Genomic DNA, 23,437 nt, shown 5'->3' on the forward strand with positions numbered 1-23,437 from the left:
ATGTTTGATATTGTTGCCTTGCTGTAGGATGAAGCGCAATCCAAAGAAAACTGAGGCATTTAGTTGAACTTGAGCAGATAAGATATTTCCGTACACTTCAGAATTTATTCTGCTGCTGCTGCTGCTGCTATCATCAGTTACATCAGCAATGAAGACAAGTGAGTCAGTGCCTGTGGCAGCCATATATGCCCAATCCATAACACCCCCACTACCATGTTTCACAGATGAAGGGGGGGGGGCTTCGAATCTTGGGCAGCTCCATTTGGCCTCCACACTTCGCTCTTACCATCACTCGGATACAAGTGAATCTTGGTCTCATCAGCCCACAAGATCTTTGTCCAGATCTCTTCAGGATCTTTTAGGTACTTCTTAGCAAACCAAACTGTAACCTGGCCATCCTGTTTTTGTGGCTAACTAGTGGTTTGTATCTTTCAGTGTAGCCTCTATAGTTCTGTTCAGGAAGCACACCTGGCTATGGATATGGATGTGAAGAGTGTTTCTGATCTGTTGTACAGGTATTTGTTTTTTTTTGTTTCTCTAAATTATAGTGAGAATTCTTCAGCCATGAGCTGTAGGGGTCTTCCTTAGCCTACCAGGCCTTTCACAATTAGTGCTCCCTCTCTTCTTTATGATGCTCAAAACTGGATTTCGGTAAGCCTAAGGATTGGGCTGTGTCGTAGTTTTTTTCTTCTTTATTTCACAGCCTCATAATGGCTCCCTTGACTTTCATTGGCACAACTCTGGTCCTCACGTTGACAAACGCCAATAACGGACTTCAACGGCAATCAAAAAAGCCCAAAATCAAGACTACATACTGAAAGCTCTCTTATACCGTCACTAAGGAAGCAACTGAACACCTGGCTAATCAGAGAGACCTTAAATACCCTTTAGTAAAAGCTGAGAATCTGCACTTCAGCCACATGAGAATAGTTTGATTACAAATCTAATATTGCGGAGTATAGAGCCAAATAAAATTAAAAAGTATTTGTCCCAAATGTTATGGAGCTCATTGTGTGTGTGTATATATATATATATATATATATATACACACACACACACACACATACATATATCAAAACCAGTGACTAAACCAACAGAACGGGGAAATCTTAAAAAATGTCCAAGTGGAACTTTTGTGCATGGCCAAATAGATAATTTATGCGATCTGTCACAAATTCATGCTCAAACAAAAACTTCTCAATCCCTGTACAGAGCAATCTTGTAATAATTCGTCCTCCAGTAGGGGGAGTTTGGATTGCAACGTCCCATCTGAAGTGAATTAAATACCCTTCATGCAGACAGTCTTTAGAAAGTGCTTAAAACGAATGCTTAATTGCATTCAGCAACCAGTAAGGGTCATTTCAGGGCATTACGTTCTTTAAAAACACAAGTGCTGAAAGTGTGTATACGCTGCGCTCTAGGAATTTGACGATGGCTACTATATTAGCCTACATTTCGGTTCATTCAAAAAGTAATGCGAAAGCAACATATATATCTGGAGTCTAAGTAAACCCACTGTGGTTTTACTGAAACATTCTGGATTTTTAGCAGTTTCAGTAATTTCTCAGATCTCCATCTGGGACAAAAATATTGCTTCTGAAGCATGTTAAATGTTCTACAACTGCTACCTAAAAATACCAGGCATTAAAATTTATGAAAATTAACGTTAAAGTACGCACTTGTACAGATTTTGTAGTTATTTTCTGAGTCTAAAGACATTGAAGATTCTATAACTGAGGCGCTAGGACCCAGCTGATTTTAAGCGCGCACCGCGGCAGCAGCAGTGGCGGCGGCGGGACTCCAATCGCTCCCCCAGATTCCTAGCTCAACTTCCAGAGCTGACGTCAGCGGGCAGCCTTGGCAGTTCTCGCCGCTCCGGACATAACGCTGTAAAAATGCTGCTCTCCGTACCGCCAAGGACAGGAATCAACCCATACAACGGCTATAACAGCAGAAACAGCAAAAAGGTAAAGTGATCCTGGGATTAATGGTTTTCCTTCGCTGTCGGTCGGCCAGCGGAGCTCACTCCCGCTCATGTCGCGACAGTAGCCTATTTTGTGCATGACTGTAAGCTGCAGTGTCCTTGAACGCAGAGCATACAAAAAAAGCAACTTCGCTGCTCGTAGAGAACAGTGCTGCTTACTATACTGCACCCACTCTGTGGTGTGGGTGAAAAGACCCGTGCTGTGGTATTTATGTATGCTGTATTTCGGTTCTTTTTCTCTGCGCTTTTTTAGTTCTGATTTCGAAGTGAATTCTCTCACACAAATGTGTAAGAAACGATAACCGGGATAAACGTGCAAATGAAAGCGAAGGAAATGGTGTAATAATATGATGGGGGGCGGCTAAAACCAGAATGGATGTTGTTTAACGTAATAGATCATTGGTCCTTCTTCATAATGGCACTGTTTAAGATGCGGCGAAAGGAAGAAGAAAACAGATAATATATATTTCACAGGTTTGGCAATGGTGTAAGTTTGGCAAAGTTTTTTAAAGTAGTCGAAGCCAAGAGGGTGAATTGCCCCACCCCTTAAATTTCTCACTACGATGACGGGACTGCGCGTCGCTTGCCAGAAATTATGAATCGGAAGAGAAACTGTTACCATTAAAAGAAGCGAAACGTAACGACACTGTTATCATTTTGCACGCTGTCTGTTTACATTTTGGTAAAGTTTGATTTTGTATGTCGGCTATTTTGAGTAAATTAATCCGTTGAAAAAGAGGAAAACGTCAAAGTTTTATACTTACATAACTATAGGCTATGTGGATTTTGTCTGTGTCTTGCCGAAGCTCGATTGAATTTTTGTGCTTAGATTATGGTCGACATTGGCCTGTTTCACGGGGAGACAAACGGCGATTCCCATTGCATAAAAGGACTTTGAACGAGTAAACACTAAGAATTATTTATTTTGAATGTATATTTCTTTCGTACATTACATCTACAGCTGTTTTTCAGAACATTGTTTTTCAAGGGACTGCTAAATATAGGCCATTTCATAAAAATGGTACTTTCGCTGTCACATGGAAATTGATAACGTAATAGAATATCACAATGTTATTTCTGTATTATTTTAAGATAGACTTCAGCGAAGTCCCAGAAGTATTGGAAATTAAAAATATAAAAATAATAATAAAACATGGGATTGCTTACTTACACAGGGATTTAAAATTTTTTTTTTTTTTTTAAACAGACTAAAATCCTTTCACATTTGAATAAGCCACATTAAGTGAATTAGAAATGACAATCATAGGCTACATGTAATAAATTATTGCATTCGTACGTAATTGACGCGAAAATAGTGAAAAAAATAATGTTCATTTTGCCTCAGTTATATTATATGCACATTTGCGCATGTGATAGGCCTAAATTGGCGAAGGGTCTGAAAGTGGTATAAGCGAACATAATTTGATTATCTACATATGTTTGGCCCAACAATCGTTTTGATTGTCCCTGTTTGTTATTTAAACAATATATTACTGGTAGCCTTTACAATATTTATTTTATATAGGGACAGCCCAGTAGCAAAAATGATAGATTTTAAATTTGACACCGACGACAGGACGCTATTTCATTTTCAACTTTTCCACCGTGCCCAAATTAATATATTGGGGAAAAACAATCGCAGTAACCCATACTCAAGGACGCTGTTTTAACCCGTACTATTTTTTAAAACAAATGTTTTTGTTGTTTGTTCTACGTGCTCTCGGTGACTTGAGTAGGTCGCTGGTTTCGAAAGTATTTTTGACAATACATTTGCTTATAATCTCATATTGCTTTCGTTTTAGACTTTCATATAAGTAAACCATATCTAAATAAACCAATCCTTGGTCATATTACAACCGTAGTGTCTTTATATCTACTAGATAGCATGTATTGTATAGAATAGTGACATAATGACATCGCGATAAAAGGTATACTTCCATTACTCGTGTAGGCCTATTAAATACCATATTGTAGCCCAAAGTGGGTGCCGGATAAAGGTGTCAAAAGTTAAGCATCGTATTAAGGTCGGAGTCCTCTGCCACAGGGTGGTCATTTTAGGGGGCATTGCGATGAAAAGATTCGGATGCCCTTGGGCTATCCAACATCTCTTCTGCATTCACCTCTCGGGCCGCGTCACTTAGTGGCAGACAGATTGTATTTCCCCCCCAAAAATGTGTTTCTATTATTTGTATTGCTCGGAAAGGAGATGGCAATGTTGTTGTGTGACAGACAGTGATGTATGACTGAGAATGTGACGGACAGGGAAGTAGAGGCTAATAAAAATAACACGTCGTCCTTGATGCCTTCCTTCCTGCAAGGCGAGCGAGAACAGCAATCTCTCATCGCGCCTGTCGTGACTATTCTAAAACCACGAGAAACAAAAAAAAAAAACGGACTTTTAGATGGTAGGCTACCAAGCAAAAATAACATTTAGGCTAAGTGGCATATACTGGTATAAAATGAAATTATTAAATGTCAATGTTGCTTATCTTCAACTTTTTAATGGGCCACCTGCCTTTTCAGCTCAACATTAAAAGTATTTTTCATTTTCACTAGCAATATAATAATAATAATAATAATAATAATATGGAGAAGCATTACATACACATGCATAACATCCATAAGTGGTGAAAACATTTTAGTCCTGACCACACACACACACACACACACACACGGTATATCTGTCCAATATTCTTGAAATGATCTGTACTCAACATTTTGTTGAATGTATTTTTACAGTCAGGAGTATTAGCAGAAGTCCATAGCTGGCTCTTAAATATGTTTTGTGGTAAGCAACCAACTATTTCTTCTGTATTTGTATCTGTAATAGGTCGTTACATATTTTCTTTTTGTCCTGTGTGTGTCGTTTCATTTGTCGGATTGTTGGCAAATGTAACATTGCAAGAAAATTTGTGGGCTTGATTGAACTAGCTACATAGCCTTCTGATCTCAGATTGCCCAAATAAGAAGCTTTGCAGTGTTGGTGCCCACAGTGCTGTGATGGCCTGGAGAGAGAGAGTTGCTGTAAATTTGGACATGCGTTAACTGTAGTATACTTACATCTCAGGACAGTTGACAGGTTCAGAATTTATCACAACATGGCAATCCACAGAAATGTGGTAGGTAGAAATACATTGGGACTTCCAGTAACTTTAAACACAACATTGTGTGCCAGAAATGTCCTGGACACACTCTCCAAGAGCCCCATGATGACTGTCAAATTTGTGACCGTAGTAGGAAGCCTACCGTGTGAATTCTGGTGATGTCTCAGGTATTCTGTCAAACCTACCACGTTGCTCTACGTTCAGGTCAGCCCACTGTCTGTCTGTGTGTAAACCTGGCTTAAGTATTCTTTGTTCTTAACAGTCTTGTCTGTTTGTTAGGTTGCTAACAAATCACCCATTTGCTTTCCTTGTCTTTCTAATGCACTGTGATTACACCTGGATACGTGAACTAATGTCCAATGGAAAAAGTCCTCGTCAGCATTGCAGCTGGGGGTATTTTTTAAAACCTTCAAGACTTTAAGCAAACAGCTTCTTTGAGCGGCTGTTCCATCACATATGGAAACCCACGCGCGCACACACACGTGCACACACAATGAATATTTAGCCCCAGATTCAATATAATGAAATAAGGTCTTTCTTCAGACCACTGAGTGGCAAATTTTAGCTAAGCATTATTTTTTTGTTTGTTTATTCCTTAAGAAATAGTATCTCTGAAATGTAGTAACATTTGTATTTCTGTGTTACGCCCAACACATTTTAAGGGAGAATTCTGGTCCTAGTTAAAAAAAATTTTTGTAAGCCATAAGCCCGACCTTCTATCTTCAGTCACTGGCCCAGTCTGGCAATAGTGGCATCCAAACAATCGGCCTAAACCGACTAGAGCAGTCTAATCTGATCACTCCAATCAATCATGTTCATCTCCAATCATGTCATCAAAGGAATGTTCCAATGCTCATTTTTAGCAAAGAGATGATACCATAGTTTACAACTAAAATGAAATAAAAGAAAGCACAGGCTTCCTTGAAATCAGTGACTTTTTAAATATTGTCACTACACAGAAAACCCAGACTGAGACACTGGCGAGTTGCTTTTATTTACCCGATCATTTGGTGTCTTTAAGCGATCAGAAAGCTATCCACTGGGAAAAAAAAAACCAGCTTTTTCACAGCAGGGTTCATGTTTATCTCTTGGCTCTAATGAAAAGCTCTGGCTGGGAGAAAGCCTGGCTTGCATCATCGGGGGTGGGATGGGTGTGGGGGCGTTGGGAGGGGTGGGGGAAGGTCCGGCTCTAGGGTTGCAGGACGCGGTTTGTGTGCGATTCAAACGATCGGTCAGCAAAGGCTGCCTTTTCCTGCTTTTCGCACGGCAGTCATTCTGCTCTCCAAACCATGACAGCCTGATGACTCGATTTTGAAAAGTACCTGTGCCCACTAGTCTGTACATGTGATGATGTCCAGTGGAAAATGGGTTAAAATTTCTGCCCCTTCTCTTAAATATAATTAATGTTGTGCATAAGGTTTTTAAAATTGACATTTAGACCATGTATCATTACTCACTAATAGTAAATCTTGCATGCTAGGCTTGTCATAGCATTCTGTGCAGTTACAGACTATGGCTCTTATCTCATAAATTGCTTCTCATTTTCAGACAAATAACCTTTTGACATGTGCTTCTGAGCTGTGCTCTATATATGTGTATCCATTTTTCCTATTTGTCTTTATATAGCACATTAAGTTGTGCTACATTCAGACTAGCATATGCAGCAACTTGGAAGATGTTTTTATATTTGGGTTTGATTTAATGGAATGAAATCAAACATATTTTTTAAGGTATTTTTACAGTGCCAAAATGTATGATGGCCTCATACTAGCCTCTAACTGTAATCATGATACTCACGATAGTCAGCGTTACACAAAGCCAAATGGGGTCACAACCCAGAAGGATTTCGTTTATTTGTAATTTATTTAAATTGAGTTTGTGGTACAGGAAACATACACGCGATACATGAATGACCCATCCTCAGTTTGTGCAGTCTACAAAGGGCCAATAGAGGTGAGATGTTGGGCTTTGGGACTGCACATGAAACGCCCTCGGTTTGAGCCCATCTTCACTATGGTCAGTGGTTTTTACCGAAAACCAAAAATTTGTACCGTAGTGTTGTGGGACATCGCAGCCATACAAAATTGTCTGTGTAATTGCTCCCACAAGTAAGACTGGGACAGTGGCCCCTTTAAATTTGAGAGGCAGTGTTGTTGCCACAGTAACTGTGAGTGAGTTGTTGCTCATCAGTTGCAGGAACTGGATGGCTATCTGTTCAGTTTCTTGCCATGTCTTCCTAATTGGCCCCGAGCTTGCTTCCTTTGTACAAAGGAAGCCTTTGATTGATGTGTGAATTTCTGAAATCAAAAGTGTTCTATGTTCCTATAAACTTATCTTGAAAACCAAAACTTTTTTATATTAGCGCCTGTGAGACTCAGAATGATTAATCTGGTAGGCTGCTGGGTGGCTCATCCTATTAAGGCACTGTTCTAGTTTATCAATGGCCCAAACAGTCTGGTATCATTACATTAATTACATTACAGGCATTTGGCAGACGCTCTTATCCAGAACAAAGTACAACATGGCTGCATTCCTCAGCCATTGCCAACTGAGCAAGCAGCCCCACAGGGAAATGCGTTACTGGTCCTGTCCTCACCCGGGGATGGGAAGGTTTCAGTCACCTATGGTAACAGTATCTCATCTGTGCATACTGACCACGCATACTGACTGTGAACCATGGTGCAGAAAGAAGTGATGGCTGACATCATGTGTTTTTAATGACGCGTGTTTGCAGAGCTTGATACAACGAGCGCTAATTAAAATACAGTGGGGCATTTCAAATTTGGGAGAAAAAGGAGGCAAAACCATTCAAAGAAAGATTCATCTGAATATTTCCTTATTTTATATTTCTGTGTGAGTTTCTGAGGAATGCAGCCATGTTGTGCTCCAATAGAGAATGCCTGTGTGGCTTGTGCTTTTCTGCACTAGTGGCAGGCATCCACAGGATCCTTATGTTAGAACGGCGTTTCTGGCTTTTGAATCATTGGCTCTGGTTAAAGCCAGTAATTTGAGGCCCTTTCAAGATTGGCTCTCGTTTCAGTCAGGACTTTGAGGCTTTTTCAGGACTGGCTGTCATTTAAGTCAGTATTCGTAAGATCTTTCACGACTCACTCTTGTTTGCGTCAATATTTGATGGCTTTTTCGGGATTGCCTGCTTTTTGAATCTGTATTTTATATGAAGCCATAAACAGTGGCGCTTTTGGCAGACACGTCCAATTGCTCAGACTAGTTCAAGTAACAAACAACACCCCCCTCCACACACACACACACACACACACAACATACACCGGTGTCCTAGGCACATAGGTAGCCTGGGCTAGATTAATTTCTTCATTAATCAAGTCCCTGCCAAGACCAAACACAGACCACAGAAACCTGGAACAACTCAAAACACATGTTGGCAGGCTTCAGAAGTCCTCTGCCTACGCCTTTGTACAGTGGATACAAAATACGTGTTGCGAAAATGAGAGCATAGGACAGCCGATGTTGGCACAATGCAGGATTGACACTTTGTACAGCTTTTCTTATGGTGGAACTGTTTTGTTATTGCACTTATTGAACAACATCTATCATAACTGAGGGGACACATTTTTTTTTTAAAGACTACAAATGTTCTCTTAATTATGTCCACAACTAAGCTATTAAAGAAGTGTATGATGGTTGACTAAATAGTCAAAAAAGGCTCAAATAAAACATTAAAGGAAATAGACAAATCGACTTTAAATTCATGTCAGTCTTGGAGTGGCCCTGCTGGATAGATTCGATTTTTTTATCCCTCTTTTTTCCTGTCATCCAGAGTAGTATTTCCACCTTCCTGGTACGTAAAAGATGAATCGAAGCAAAAGAATGTCTTCCCAGTTTGAACCGACGGTGGCCTGGGTTGCTCCATATTCTTGTGGCAACGTTTGAACTGCCTTTTGGCCAGCTGCCACGCTTTTGAGACTCTACCCGCTCCTTACAGACCAACACAAAGAATGCTTCATGAGAGCGTGCATTTATCCTCGAATGCTCCCAGCCTTGAGGGCTAAAAGCCAAATACACCTTTTCTGTCTTTCCACTCGGCAGTGTTTTCAGGTTGCGGAACATCTGGCGGGGGCCGCCTAGCCGAGGCTCAGCACATACGCAACTCGGGACGCATTCCATGGGGGAGGGGCTTCGGAGCGAACGCAGACGGAACGAGGTAGTCGGTCTCGGGGGGATCGGTCTGCGCTCTGAGGGGCGAATCGAAACTTAACTCGAGTCATCCCTTACTCGAGGCTTGCTGGAGCGGCCTTCGAGAGCCGTGCGACGAACGGAGATAGAGTGCAGTTCCGAAACGTTTTGCGCCCTTTTGTTTTTACTTTTTTTTTTAAAAAACGAGTGGGATGGAAAAGCAGGGGAGGGGGGGAACGGGCCTTCGCTGCTTTGGAGGGCTTCTTTTAAGAGCCGCTCGATGCCGAGTTCACGCCGAGGTCAAGTGGCCCGGTCAGAGAATTCCTGACATATCTCTTTCCTTTACCTGCGGTTCGGGGATAAATAAGGGAGAGGACACTGAACAAAATAAACGCTGCCAAAAAAAAGAGCCCTTTGTTCGGGAGGTGATTTCGAAACCAGATGGCAACGGGTTTCATTTACACCCGTTCCCCCACTCCAACCCCCCACAACCCCCCCATTCACCCTCCCCTGCCGTTTCCCCATTTCCTCTTTCAGATCCGTAGAACACGAGATTAAAAAATCAAAGGGTATTCTTATTTTTCGTTTAGTCCTTTTAAAATTGTCACTAGGCCGGAGAGCGCTGAGAGCAAGCGAGGCCTGTGGAATTTCAGCCAATAGATGCTAAGGTACAAGATAAAACATTAAAAGTAGAAATATAGTACCTAGAAAGTTGCTTTTGAGCGACGTAATTGTGTCATACTAAACAGAAACCGGAGCTTCACAGCGGCCTGCGACGTTACCTCAGGTCATGGCGAACGCGGTGCCAGACAGTGATTCATAGGAGCAGCGTTCTGCGATGTCTAGATACAGAACGTCCTACTCCCCCTCGGTATCTCCACCGCCGGCGAAAGCACGCTGCGGTTCCGCCGGTCGCCGGCACTGCGGGGTTTTTTGTTCGACGCTGTTTCGGTACAGCTGGTGCTAAACTTACGGCTGAAGTATTGCCGCGCTACTCCTTTTCCTGCTTTGCTGTTGGCATGGGGTCCGACTGCTCGGATTAATGCCTCGGAAATTCAATCCAATTCCATTCCGAGTCGGAATCCCAGGAATTTCTGCCTCAAACAATGCACTCATTACTGGAGGGGGGTGTTGCCTTTTTTTCTGTGTTTTCAGAGTTGAATAAACCTCTCTGCTCCAGAAAGATTGTAGGTGATTGTGTTTACGTCTCCTGCAATTGTGTGGTGAGGAGATCCAGACAAGCTTGTTTTCAAGCTAGCTGCAAGAGTAGGGATTTGCAAGTAAATGTTTTAAGCAGCACAAGGCATTTTCCTTAAATCCCTACCTTTAAGAACTCTCATTTTGTTTCAGCCATTTGTAAAATGTGAATCTCAGCATTGTATCTTTAAAAATACACTGGCTGTCTTTCAGTAAAGGCCAGTGCACAGTTATATGTAAGGTGTAAAAACAACTCTAAGAGATTCATTTTCAGTTTGATCCCACTTAAACAGATATAAATGAACACTGAGCGTTTTACTCTGTGTCCATTCTCAGACGCTTATCATCTGGTCTAAATCATTTGAGACTGTCTCTTCCTCCCTGCTTTACATGGTTTAAATGAAGAGCAGCTCTTTCTCTGTCCTTGGAACTGGAACTCGTTAATGGATTTCTTTCATTTTCCATTGGGATGGCAGGTATGCCGTCCGCCAAGTCTGGGCTTGGCGGGGCATGCCCAATACCTATACAGCACCGAGAATCTGGCACTTTTCAGGGTTTCCTACAGAAATAACCACAACGACCACAGACTCTCAGCCCTTAATAAACCTCATATAAATTAAACCTCATATAAACACACATAATTCAGATACAACATGTCCACACAATGAAGCCCCCAAACTTTGGTTATTTTGCATTTTCCCTCTTTTTTTCCTAATGATCTCGTCATCACAAATGCTCCAGTCCCACAATCAGCAGTTCACCCCATTGTACATTAAGGCTACGTTAACACCATCTGGTAAAAGTGACCCAATTACGATTTTTTGCTGACATGTGGCATCGGATATGTATTATGAACCTGAAAATGGGAAAAAGCACATGGAATTGACCGCTCTGGCGTTTATAGTGTTAGGTACTTTTTAACTAGGTTACTGCAGCTACCTTGCAAATGCCACATTTCTAAATTAATGTTAACCAGGCTTATAGATTTACCAAAATACAAACATTTAGTGGGTCTATCTTGTATACAATAATCCATTAAAACACTTAATCCGTAATCCATTTAAAAATATGAAAAACACTTTCATTTATTTGTAATTCATAGTAAAGGAAAGATTACTGAATCCACACCTATGTATTTCTTTGAGCTAGAATGTATGTGTGTTTGCATGTATGCATGTGTATGCACGTCTCCCTCTAGCTGGTTTGTATGGGCCATAAATCTATATGCTTCATTATCAGTCACTCATAACACACTACAAAAAATGATATATAAACAAAAAACACTTTCAGCGTACAAAAATGCCATGTTACTCGTGCACACAGAGCACTGTCTGTAAGTCATTAAAACTAGACAAATCTAAGCCTGCCGTGAAATGTATTGATATCAAAATGAGGCCAAATTACAAAAACAATATTGGCTATCTTAGCTCACACAAATTAAAGAAGCTTTATTCTAAAGCGAGGCTACCCAATGTTTCCTAGATTATTTAATGTAACTTGGTCCTGTGTTTTTTCGTTTTACCATCTGAAGAGAATTTGGTTGTTCAAATGTTATGCCTCACGTAAAATAAACTTGTCAATGAACAAAAATGTTCTCACGGAAGAAGAAATCATTTAAATGAATGTTTTAAACAGCTGATGAAAAATTACACTCCATAAAGGATATGTTTACACTTGGTTGTCCAGGTTTTTGTATATTTGCAACTTAAAATAAGTATTGATTGTACAATAGGCTGATTGGTAATCTCTACCATGGTAGTGGCAAGGTAAAAATGGATCTATATGTTCTGCTCAGGCTTGTGATGGTCCTTATCTCAGTACAGCTTGCTACCACATATTTATGTATTTTACTGTGAGCACAGCTGATAATATCTTTTCTGTTTTTTTGAGAGACATGATATGGAATGAGAGCCTACTGGTCTTGGGAAGAAGATGCTAATTCCATGTTTAAAGACATCAGCCAGGATAACTGTGCATCTATATCTAACTATATGTGTGTTAGTATGCTAGTATGTTAGACTAACCTGGAACTTATTATAAGCGATATTAGAGGTTGTAGCAGTCCTAACGCTAACAGTAGTAATTGCTTACTGGTAGAATTATCAGCACCATTTATGTCAAGTTTTGCCAACATTGTGATTTATTTTCCTCTGCAAGAATGAAATACTGTATGTATAGATATGTTTTAACAATATATTCATGAATTTTGATATCAAATCTTTTGTGGGGTGAAAGTTTAAATGTTAAATACTTCATTATGTAAGAGTTTGGAGCATGAACTCTAGTTTTACTGTATATAGTCATTTATTTTGCTCTACATATTTGAATCTTCATTAATGAAGAATTCACAGCTAGAATGAAAGGCATTGTGCCCAATGAATGGCTTTTGGAGAAACATGCCAAAACATTCAAAAGTGACATTTTAGCTGTTGAAGACGCGAAAAAACGATTCAGTTTCATGCTTATGAGTCTGCAAGCCCTTGCTCCACTTTCCCCACCCCAATTTCATTTTTTGTACCTCGATTCGCACAGCTGTAGACACAGGCCGGTCAATTTTGCTCAAATTGGTGTAAAATACAGATTCTTCGCAGTTCCCTCACTCACTCCTTCCCTCCTTTTACCTCTCCCTCTCTCTGAGTTCTTCTTCACCTGGTTCTTGAAAAGCTCCCTGACTTGGGTGCCATGCAGCAGCACTAGATTGAGAAATCTGTCTGAAAGAGAAAAAACACGTGAAAGAGGAGGGCCCTTTTTTTGTTGGTCTTCGTTGATTAAATCAGGCAGTGGCGGCTAGGCGGCGGGGGATTAGGGTTAGTTGCTGGATGTAAAGAGTCGCGGGAAACATTAAGCAGCTGTAGGCAACTGAAGGCAGTGAGGTCAACGTGATCTTCTCCACTGCGCCTCTGTGTACATCTTCCATCAAAGCGGATAGACCTGCTCCACGCTTCCAGGGTCCCTCTCTGCGAAGAACTAAAAACACAACCGTAAACGACATGGTGAAATGGTTGGAGTGGTCTCCATAATGTATGCACATTCTTCAACGCCAAACAGTTTAGACTTGTTCATGGAACTAACTGTTCCTAGGTTGTGCTATTCATATGCATACCTCTCCGGGTCATATTTAGTGAAGGGCATTGTGTGTTGTAAGTGGTTTTGACTACAGTTTCGGCAGCGATTAGAGTCGCGTAAGGAATCCATGACTTTACAGTGGGTAAAAGACTGGATGGGAATCATCTCGTTCACTCTCAGCTCTGGTTGTAATTTGGGTTATCCCTGTAGGGGGGCCTGTAATCGGGACACTGGATACCCTAAACTGGTGGTCCCTGTGCTGGCTGGGAACTGGCCAATGAGTGTGTGGGGAAAAGTTGATGGCAACTTGTGCGGTTGTCGATGAGACTTGACAAAAAGTGTGCAGCACGTGGTCCTGAGGAAGTCTGTATCCAGATCACAGAAGTTTGCACCCAAACCTCCTGACAAGGCGTCCCCAACCGAGATGGGGATGCCAATGAGACGAATGAGACTCATCATGCGAAGTGTTCCTTACCATTAAAGTTTTACTGTATTTGAGATCTTATCGTCTTCCAGCTTGACGGTAACGTGGGATTTTGTCCAGCCAATTTGTTGAGTCACTGCATCACACTGAGGTTAAAACTGAGGTTCCAGTAAACTTTCAAGAGCAAAAATTGAAAAACAGGGAGATCCTAATAGCACTTCTTGGTGTCTCAGGCACATGAGGATAGGTTGGCTACTCTTCACCAGGCTGTGCATGCGTTGCTGGCTCACTCTGTAAGCAGTTGTGATGCCGTTTTTTTGTTGGTTACTTAAAATGACTAAAAAGCAGTTGTAATTTAGCTCTAATACATTGAATATGCTATTCAGATGTACTCTCTAAGTTGATTCAATTCAAAGTGTTTTGCTGTGTAGATTAGAAGCAATGGATTAGCACTGTGGTCGTGTGTTTCGATGGGAAAATGCTTGATGCTCCTCACCTGGTTAATTTTATGGCCAGTGCCTTGAAAAAGCAGTCCTTTGAAAGTGGTTCCTTTTTCTGAACCGGGCGTCTTTTAGGCAACATTACTACTGTTGACAGTTGTTGACTTTACAAGCTTTTCAACTGCTTGTTTTCAGTTGCATCTGACTTTTATCACAGCCCTGGGGTACTGCATGAGCGAGGCTAACTTTGCTACCCCACGTGTGTGGATTTGATCGCTTATAACTTCTCGCATTGCAGAGCAAACTGCCAGCCCTTGCTCAACTTTGTTCTCGTACATAAACATGATTTAAAACATAGAGAAAAAAAAACGTGGCATTGTATCAGCGATGAGTAATGAAATGCAGGCCAGAGACTGCAGCAGAGTAAACTGCTGTGCCGAGGTAGTCCATTGTACTAATGGTGCTGCGTGTGAGGGTTCTTTAATGAGGGGCATTATGGGATGCCGGGGAGTCAGCGTAATGCCTGAGCATTAGCGGAGGAGCCATCAGGCGTTCTCGGCGGACGGCTGCAGGGACGTGCCTGGGCTGGAGCCTGGTGTCGTCTCCCTGGTAGCGTTTGGCGGTTCACCTCATTTGCTCCGCCGGTAAGAGGGACGAGGGGGTGCCGAAACACGAGGAATGGGGAAGTGTTCCCCTCCAGGGGCATCATCTCCGGGAGGAGGGATGGGGGCGGAGATTTGTTCGATTGGACGTATCCCTACTTAGCATTAATCCATATGCTTTGAAGGGTGCTCAGCTCACCTGATTGAGCTAGAATGGAGTGAGTGTGAGTCGTGGTGTATCCAGGGTTTCTCTAGTGTGGTAGATGAATGGTATTGTACATTTCTTTTTAAAAAGTCAACACCTACTGCAGAAATCCTTGAGGTGTTCAAGATTACGCTTGACTCAGTGTTATATATTTCCTGAACTAGGCAAAATAGATGGGCTGAACAGCCTGCTCTCATCAAATGAAATGAAACACCTCTGCTATTGGGATTTGTCTTAGCAAGGGGATTTTGAGTGAAAAATGAATAAGGGTTTTTAACGTGAGCACTTTAAAGTACAGATGCCATTTTAGATGAACAGATGGCTGACTCTGTATTCTTAACTTCAAGCTCTGTGTCACTTCCTTTGATGATGAAAAAGATTGCATTTATTTTTATGAAGATTAAGGGGTGTGAAGAAGTACAGTGCGCTTTCAGTGGATGTTTGGAAGCACCGGGAACTCCTGTTACTAACCAGAACCTCCTGGAGAGGATGTAAGGGACACAGGAGCTGACCATCTGGTTAGTCTATAAACATATCTGTGTTTAAAGCAAGCCATTCTTTAGAAGGTTTCATATTTTCAGGTGTCTGGATAGAACGTGCCTTTGGATTTTTGTACTCAATTTATAACGGAAAGTAAGAGAAGGTATATATGGTTCTGAAATGTAAAGTAAGCATGCAGTGATGTTGTCAGTGCACGGTCAGAGACAGCCCCCCCCAAAAAAAAAGAACACGGTCAGAGGCAGACCCCCCACCAAAAAAAAGGGGCCGTGTGCTGAGGGTTTTGGTCAAAATCAAGCAGGGACTTTACGGAATCCCTGGGGGTGAGGGTTCACGTGGAACAGCCTTGATCCACTGTGAGCTGAGACACCCTCGGACAATGGGCTCTGACAAAGTGCGCAATCTTCAGCACTTGAGCTTCCTGAATGTAATGAAGGGCACAGCAGCTGTTTGTCTGAGTGATCCCCTTCAGGCCTTTCTGCTTGTTCTCTAAGGGGTTGTAAGCCTGCCGATTATTAACCCACCATTTTGAATGTATTGGTATTGGTTGAACTGAGGACAGGGATAACAGGTTCCTTTGATATTTTCAAACCATAAGCACTAAAAATTGTTGACTAAAAACAAAGGAAAGGTAATAAAAATGAGGAGAGAAGAACAAAGGTAAGAGAGAGAGAGAGAGGTTAAGCTGTAAATGCTCACTCTGGTTGTTCCCGCACGCAGCGATAGCCAGCTTTTGCTCTCTCCCCCGAAATGGCAAACAGACCAAGGCAAAAATCCAGCAGTACAGCAGGAGGATAGGCAGCACGGTTGATGGGAAAGTCTACATTTGAGGGAGAAGGCACGGCACCTAAGCGCTCTCCTAAGCGGACCTGCCCCCTCGAAACCCACAGCAAATTATGAAACGGCAGACAAATGGATTTCCAAGTGCCTGGCTTTGATCGTGACGCGCAGCTGCTGCGTGGGGAACCACCGCGCGGGATTTGTGATTTCCCCTTGAGCCAGATAAAGACAAAATTAGGGCATGCGCTGAGCTGTCGGGCTGGCTTTTCCACGTCTCCATTTAACCTGCGAGCCCTCTGCGTCAGAACAAACACGACGGCACCCGTCCCGGAAAAGACTGCCGCGCTCCCACTCGGAGACTGTCCCACGCTCGACCGTGCGATCTGCTACCACGCATCGTAGCGTTTAATTATCATCACGTAGGTATTCACTTCCTTGCTTCTCGTGTGCTGAGCGTGACACGCGTGATATCGCAGCTGACTAAAAGGAGGAGTGCATCAAACTGTGCTCAAAACACAAAACTTTTTCATTAATGTATTTACTTTTTTAAAAAGACAGTTCTCCACTCAAGTCATTGCCAGTGACCATGGCCATCAATGGTTTGACTGTCAAAATGAACTTTTTCATCTAGTGAAGTAAATAATGATGAAAACTGTGTGTTTGAGTTCAGAACCTGCACGCTCTTTTTTTAAATAGTTGTGCTTTTGCAAACCAATTCTCTTTTAGGGCATGTGTGTTTTTGATGTTTGAACCACTGAGAAGCAATTCAGATGGAGAAGTGGTGTGCTAAAGGGCATGCTAAAAAGGTGTTTTCATGTTTTTCTAACCTGTCATATTGGTTTAAAGCATTGGAAATGGGCATCAAATGTTTCTACAGGCGATGCTGCAAACAAAGCTATTTGAAAATATTTTTTATGCACAAAGTTAAAGCGGGCGCCATGGTCTTTGGTTTTTATAACGCAGCTAACTGTGATAGGTGTGAAGGTGATGCCGGCATATCAACAGGAAGGAATTAGTCCGCTCCAGGAGCCCTCTAATCGCACGGCGTGTTGTGACGACTGTTACCCCCGTGAAGGAGGGAAGGGCAAAGAACTCACATTTTGGTCTGAGAAAGTCACCCGAGATTAGAACCTCTGGACTTTCAGAGACGATACTCGGGAAGTCAGCGGGCTGTGACTCTGTGCTGTCTCAATCAGGTCCTCACAGGGAATGATGGACACGCATCATAAAATGTATTTGTTTGTAAAAAATGCACACACACACAGAGGCAGTTTACACTCTTAATGTGTCCCAATGTTGAGTTATTATATTGCGATTGAATGGCGTCCCTGTTCAGCAAAATGATCTACGTATTGGTGGCTATAGATTAATCACGGAAAATCTTGAGGCCTAGTCAGCTCCCGGCATTGCTTGTGACTCTTTCAGAGAATTTCAGGCACTACATTTAGAACAAATGCAGGATGCAGACCACGAAAGCACCAATTACATTAATGGGAATTTTAAAAAAGCACTGATAGATGGTCACATTGTTGCATTTTTGTGAAGTCATGACAGGAGCACGCAGCAGAACAATGGACGAAGTGGGAAGATGCAGTAATGCAGAGCTCAACGCGGGAACGAGCACACACGAGCCATTTCCCAGGGAGGGTGGGTGGGTGGGGCGGGAGGAAGGGGTGACATCAGTGTTTTTGACGTACGAATGATGTCAGACCAATAAAATGTCCACGAAGGCTGCAGCCTGTGACTGCCAGGCGTGAGTTCCCTTTTCGGTCGTCTCTCATTTTCTCCTCAGCCCGCAGTTATTTCTGCTACCCTCTCCTCGAAAGAAAGTTGCGTGGTGTCGCGGAGGCACTGGAGGCAAACGTGCCCTCTGACGAGTTGTACGATGTTGTGTTGTGCGTCTGTGTGTGTGTGCGCACATCTCTTGTGTTTGTACCCCTGGCGTGGGCATGGGTGGGCCCCTTAAATAGTATCCTGGCCCACCAGTTTATCTTGTGTATGCACATGCGTGTTCACACAGGTGTTTGTGTGTATGCTATGGTATGCAGCAGGGACTGTCACTTTTTAAAAAATTGAGTTTGAATGAATCTCATAAGAAAAATCTTAGAGAAGTTGTTAAAATTTTCTACCATCAAATTTCTATATTTTGACCGAATATTTTAATATCCCATTAAACCTGTAGTTTAATAGCTTACACGTGCTATGCTTTAATTATGAAATAACGACAACAGTATCTTGAACTATTGTTACGCAAAATAAAACCAGGGAAGATCATAACAATGCCAGTGATGCTGCTCACAGCAATAAAATGACTCGGTGGATTAACTGAACTCAACAAGAGAAAGATTTAACACACTATTAATTCACAACAATGGCATGACTTACTTAAACTAACCTGAACTGACCTTTCAATCAGTATTTTGAGGGTTAGTACGGTAGTTTCGGCTTGCTTATGTTTCTCCTTGGTCATTATTTTGTCTCCAATGGCATAGAACGTGTAATATTTCCAAATGGCACTCCCGAAGTGCGGTGAAGCAACAATTTTTCTTGGCTCCCCTATTGGAAATGTATAGCTTACGGGCTACGCGGATAGCATGACCCTCACATGAACTTTATTTTTAGGCTACCAAACGGTATACCCTCCAGACAAAACAATAAGATGGCTTGCTGTTTATAGGTCTCTTTGATATTGAGAGCTACCATGAGTGCAACGGGGATGAGAGAAGAGCGGAACTGGGCTTGTTATTTCGCCTAGGCTAACGGGATAACACGTTTGAACCCTTAATCACATATTCAGATTTTCTTTTAATTCCCTGAGATTTGATGTTCCGTTATGGAACAGAAAAGTGACAGCTCTGGTGTGCAGCCGTCGGTTCACCGACATTCGGCAGAGCAGAAGTAATGAGCCGGTGCTTGACTAGCAGGCACATGAGAAGGATTAGCATCTTCTGCTAACGAGCTCTGACTCCAATTAGCTGTGGCTGCTGTTGCTGGCCCCAAGGCAGCGTAGCGAAGCACGGGAGAATGCAGTGGACATCAAGAGAAAAATATATATGGAAATATGATGCAATCACAGGACAGCCTATCAGGGCAGGCCTACATTGGACTACATTACTGCAGAGCGAAGCTCCTTCGGGCTGAGGGTATGTACTCTAATTGTAATGTGGAATGTCAAAGCTGAGCCTTCCATTTTAAGTTACTACTTATTTCATACTGGTGGTAGTCTAGTGGAAAATAATGGTAGTAGACCAGAAGAGCATGCACACATCGCTTTGCAGGTTTTCATTTTGCTATGGCTGCCACACAGGTTTTTGGCTTTCATGTTTGGGGGTGCGATTTGCACTTATTTTCGCAATCGCACTTGTAATTTTGACACAACTCACATCAGTTGGACAAATCAACACCTTTGCCTTTGCGAATGAATGAAAGTCACGGCAACACGTGACCTGATGAAAGCGGTCCGTCTTTAACGAGGATCGCATCAGAAACCCTCTTGTTCGGACCGGCTGTGATCGTGTCCGTAGAGAGGGGCCGCGGGGGAGCGTGTCGCCCGGGTAACCTGCCGGAACGGGACTCTCGAGCACGAAGTTCCCGAGACGGCCGACGGCAGCCGAGGCGGGACGGCGGCGCAGCCGTGACTGTGGGGACGGGCCGTGGGGACTGGGAACGAAGGGGGGGGGGGAGGGGGGGGGCGGCGGGTAGGATTGCTTCAGTGTGTCCAATTCAAAGGAACTCTTGTAATCCTGGAGAGACATTCCAGGCGAAGCGGCGGCCGCTGACGAGGAGATTAAAGCCGCGGGACGGGTTGTCAGCGCAGGGGCCGGGCGGCGGCCCTGGGGGCGGAGGGAGTGCTCGGTTCATAAATAAAAAAAAGGCAGAGGCTGCCAACGGACGGGCTGTAATTGGCGAGATTCTTATCTTTCCTCAGTTCTTTGCTTCGTGCCCCTTCCCCCCTCCGCCCCCTCCCGCTGAGGTATTCCCAAACACGCAGGGTCTGTCCCATGACCTTGTGACTCCTGACAAATTTGCCCATTGTCCCTATGGACCAGTGGACAGCCTATTATAATTAAATATTTCATCCTCTGGTGCACCCCTGATGAGTCATGCATGGGGAGAGAAACCGGCCTTCACGTCCAGGACGTTTCAGCTGTGTGAGGGCGGGGTGGGAATGTGGATAGCCTTTATTTCCCTGTATTCCCATTCCCGTTTTCCACGGCATTTTTAATAACCACACTTTTACAAATAAAACAAGAGGGCACCCTCTGCCCTCATTGTGCGGTTGCTTGTTGCACTGGGGATTAGCATGTGAATTCGAGAGCTTGCTGCCCTATGAACTGTCCAATCACAAGACTTTTTTTGTGCCATGAGTTCCGCCCTTAATTGCCAGTGTGAAAACAGAGGCTGTGATTGGCGGTTGTTCTGTAATTAATCTGTACAACCGTGCTGACATTTTAGAGTCAGCATGGCATCATGTGTCGCTTTGCAAATTTGGGCAGTGAACATTGGCAGCGTTTGAATATTTCGCCTTGTCCTAAATCAGGAAACTTTGCCTGTGAGTCTGTAATGAATGCAGACGCGAATATGTGGCAGTGTGAAATCTACAAAATGTTTAGACTGGCAGATTTCTGATGGAATGGATAGAATCTAAGGCCTTAGATGATTACAACCCCCACATTTTCAGCACCACTACTAAGCAGGAATTCAAAAGTACGCAAACAACCCAATGACTCTAATTGTGTTGTTTTGGAAAATGTGTTTTTACCAAGTAGTTTCGCTGATTAAAGAAAACACATTTTGGGGGTCGTTTGAACAGGGTGTTATTGCCCTTCTCGCTGTTGTGAAAAGCCAATTGTTGACAGAGATCTTGGTAAAGCGTTCATAAGCAGAGTCCTGTGCTATCGTCGTGATGTTTACAATCAGTAATTTCATCAGGAATATCTAATCAGTTCCTATAAAATCACTGGAAGGCCTTCATACAGACTTGTTGAGCATATAAAGCATATGTACTTTGTGAATATTTAGGCTTTTCGGATGAGCATATTGAACTTATCTTAACTTTCTCCTAAAATGATGCGCTATTAATGTACTTGTAAACAGCCGCAGGATTACCTTGACCACATCCTTGACCAAACTGACCTGAAACATTGAGCTTTTTTTGGTTTGGCCATTTCAAGGTTATTCTGCTTTGAATGGCTGACTGACGGCAAGCGGTTAAACCATTTTCACCGTTAACACAAGGATCAACTTTTGGGTGTTGTTTCTGGAGGAACACGGATTTCTTATTTTTTCATCTGCAGCTACAGTTCCTTCACCATAATACTCTTAAGTTCTACAATAAGGCGAAAAAAAAAAAAAATACAATAAAGAGACTGCAGTCGTAGCAAAATTCATAAATAAGTTAACTGTGTTATGCCATTTTTCATCTTGTGGGATGTTGTGTTTGAGTGCACCCAGCGTTGCCGAGGGAGTTGCCTTAGTTGTCTGGTCGAAACGAAGCCAGGCAAGCAGGCAGGTGACATTTCGAGGCTTCACTTTGGTCAACGGGTTGAAATCTTCTCTGAATGACTAAGGACAGGTTTGCCTGAGCTGACAGTTGCAGAGGGGGAAACGTTTGTGCTAAACAGGCAACACTGGAGTTGTTGATATCATTCACCGGGAGTCCTGCAGTGTGATTCGTCACTCGCCGCTGTCTGTAGGCGTTGGTGTGGAGGTGTTGAATGTAGCGATGTCACATAATGTTCATAAATCTGCGTGCATCTGTACAGAACACGCTTTCCTCAGCTCTAACACATTGTCCAGATTCCTGCTGGAATTAAAATGTGCCTGAAATCACATCTACGTTTATGTTTTCTGTAAAAAATCATTTAAAAAAAAACAAATTATTTTTCCTTTTAACCCTACCTATGTACTGACTGGATGGAAGGGTTATTTAACACCGACTCCAGGATCAGGACATAAGACTACTGCACACATTTCAAGGCTCATCAACAGACAATGAACACTGTCAAGAGGACAGGTTAAAAAAGAACACTAAAAAGGGGACAGAAACAATAGTGACAATTCCATCACAGGACCTACTCATCTACCCACTATACACTGCTAGACTACCTGATGGAAAGGCAGTGTGTTGGGAAATACTGTTTGGCTGGCTTGTGTCCGGTAAGCATTCAGTCAGTGAATTAGCTTTTTGGTAGGCCAGCTCCTTTGTCCCTGGCTTCATGGATAGTTGAACCCTGAGGATCTGAAGCTGTATGAAGATCACTCTAATGCTTCTTCAAATGTAAAATATGCCTTATTGTATGGCCTGATATCAGCAAATCTACACCAAATACAGATATCAAGATCAGCCATCAATCTGTATTAGAGTACATTTTTACAGAGCCTCAGTACACGTAACTATAATAGAAAATATCTAATGAAATAAATAATGGCATCCCTAGACACACATGTTCAAGGCTTAACCTCTCAATGGTGGTTACAGCGCCATGTTACGTTATGAGCAAAGGTTCTTCTGGCTTGGTAGTAGGAGAAGCACCATCCATGTTGTGTCACGCAAGTGGAGCGGTTGAGAGATTAAACTCTGATGGTGTGGGCTGCAATTCGGTGTGCATGGAGATCACTGTTGGTTTTTATTACTGGCTCACTAACCACGCGTTGCCATAGAGACTTCTTACTTTGATCCCATATATGCATAATGATGCTTGGCTGAATACCACGCACCTCCATTTGACTTTCCTGGCAAGAAGTACTGTTCATCAAAGTGCTCGGCCTGTTTACCTGAAGTGAACCCAACAGAGCATCTCTAGGACATTGTGTGAGCGTGTTAATCGTTTACCATCTCAACACTAAGAATTTACTAAAGTCACTGAGTTGATTTTTGGGTTCCCTTGACAACTTATGTGTTATAATCATGTACGCTATAATTTACAGTGGTCAGATATCCATTTGTGTCTGGTACATAGATTCCCCTTCCACCCATTGCCAA

General features: G+C 42.6%; 1 protein-coding gene across 2 annotated transcripts in view; it reads left to right on the forward strand.

Annotated features, from left to right (window-relative positions):
- Positions 1-1,802: 1,802 nt before the first annotated feature.
- LOC135238390 (RNA-binding motif, single-stranded-interacting protein 2-like) overlaps positions 1,803-23,437 on the forward strand; it is a 57,058-nt gene continuing 35,423 nt past the window's right edge. The window contains exon 1 of one of the 2 annotated variants that reach the window (XM_064306229.1): positions 1,803-1,967. In XM_064306229.1, the coding sequence (XP_064162299.1) occupies positions 1,896-1,967 (72 nt within the window). In that variant the 5' untranslated portion in view covers positions 1,803-1,895. The remainder of the gene's footprint in view (positions 1,968-23,437) is intronic. The other variant, XM_064306228.1, reaches the window with a different exon arrangement.

The sequence above is a fragment of the Anguilla rostrata genome, chromosome 13, assembly GCF_018555375.3.
Source record: "Anguilla rostrata isolate EN2019 chromosome 13, ASM1855537v3, whole genome shotgun sequence".
NCBI classification, from domain to species: domain Eukaryota; kingdom Metazoa; phylum Chordata; class Actinopteri; order Anguilliformes; family Anguillidae; genus Anguilla; species Anguilla rostrata.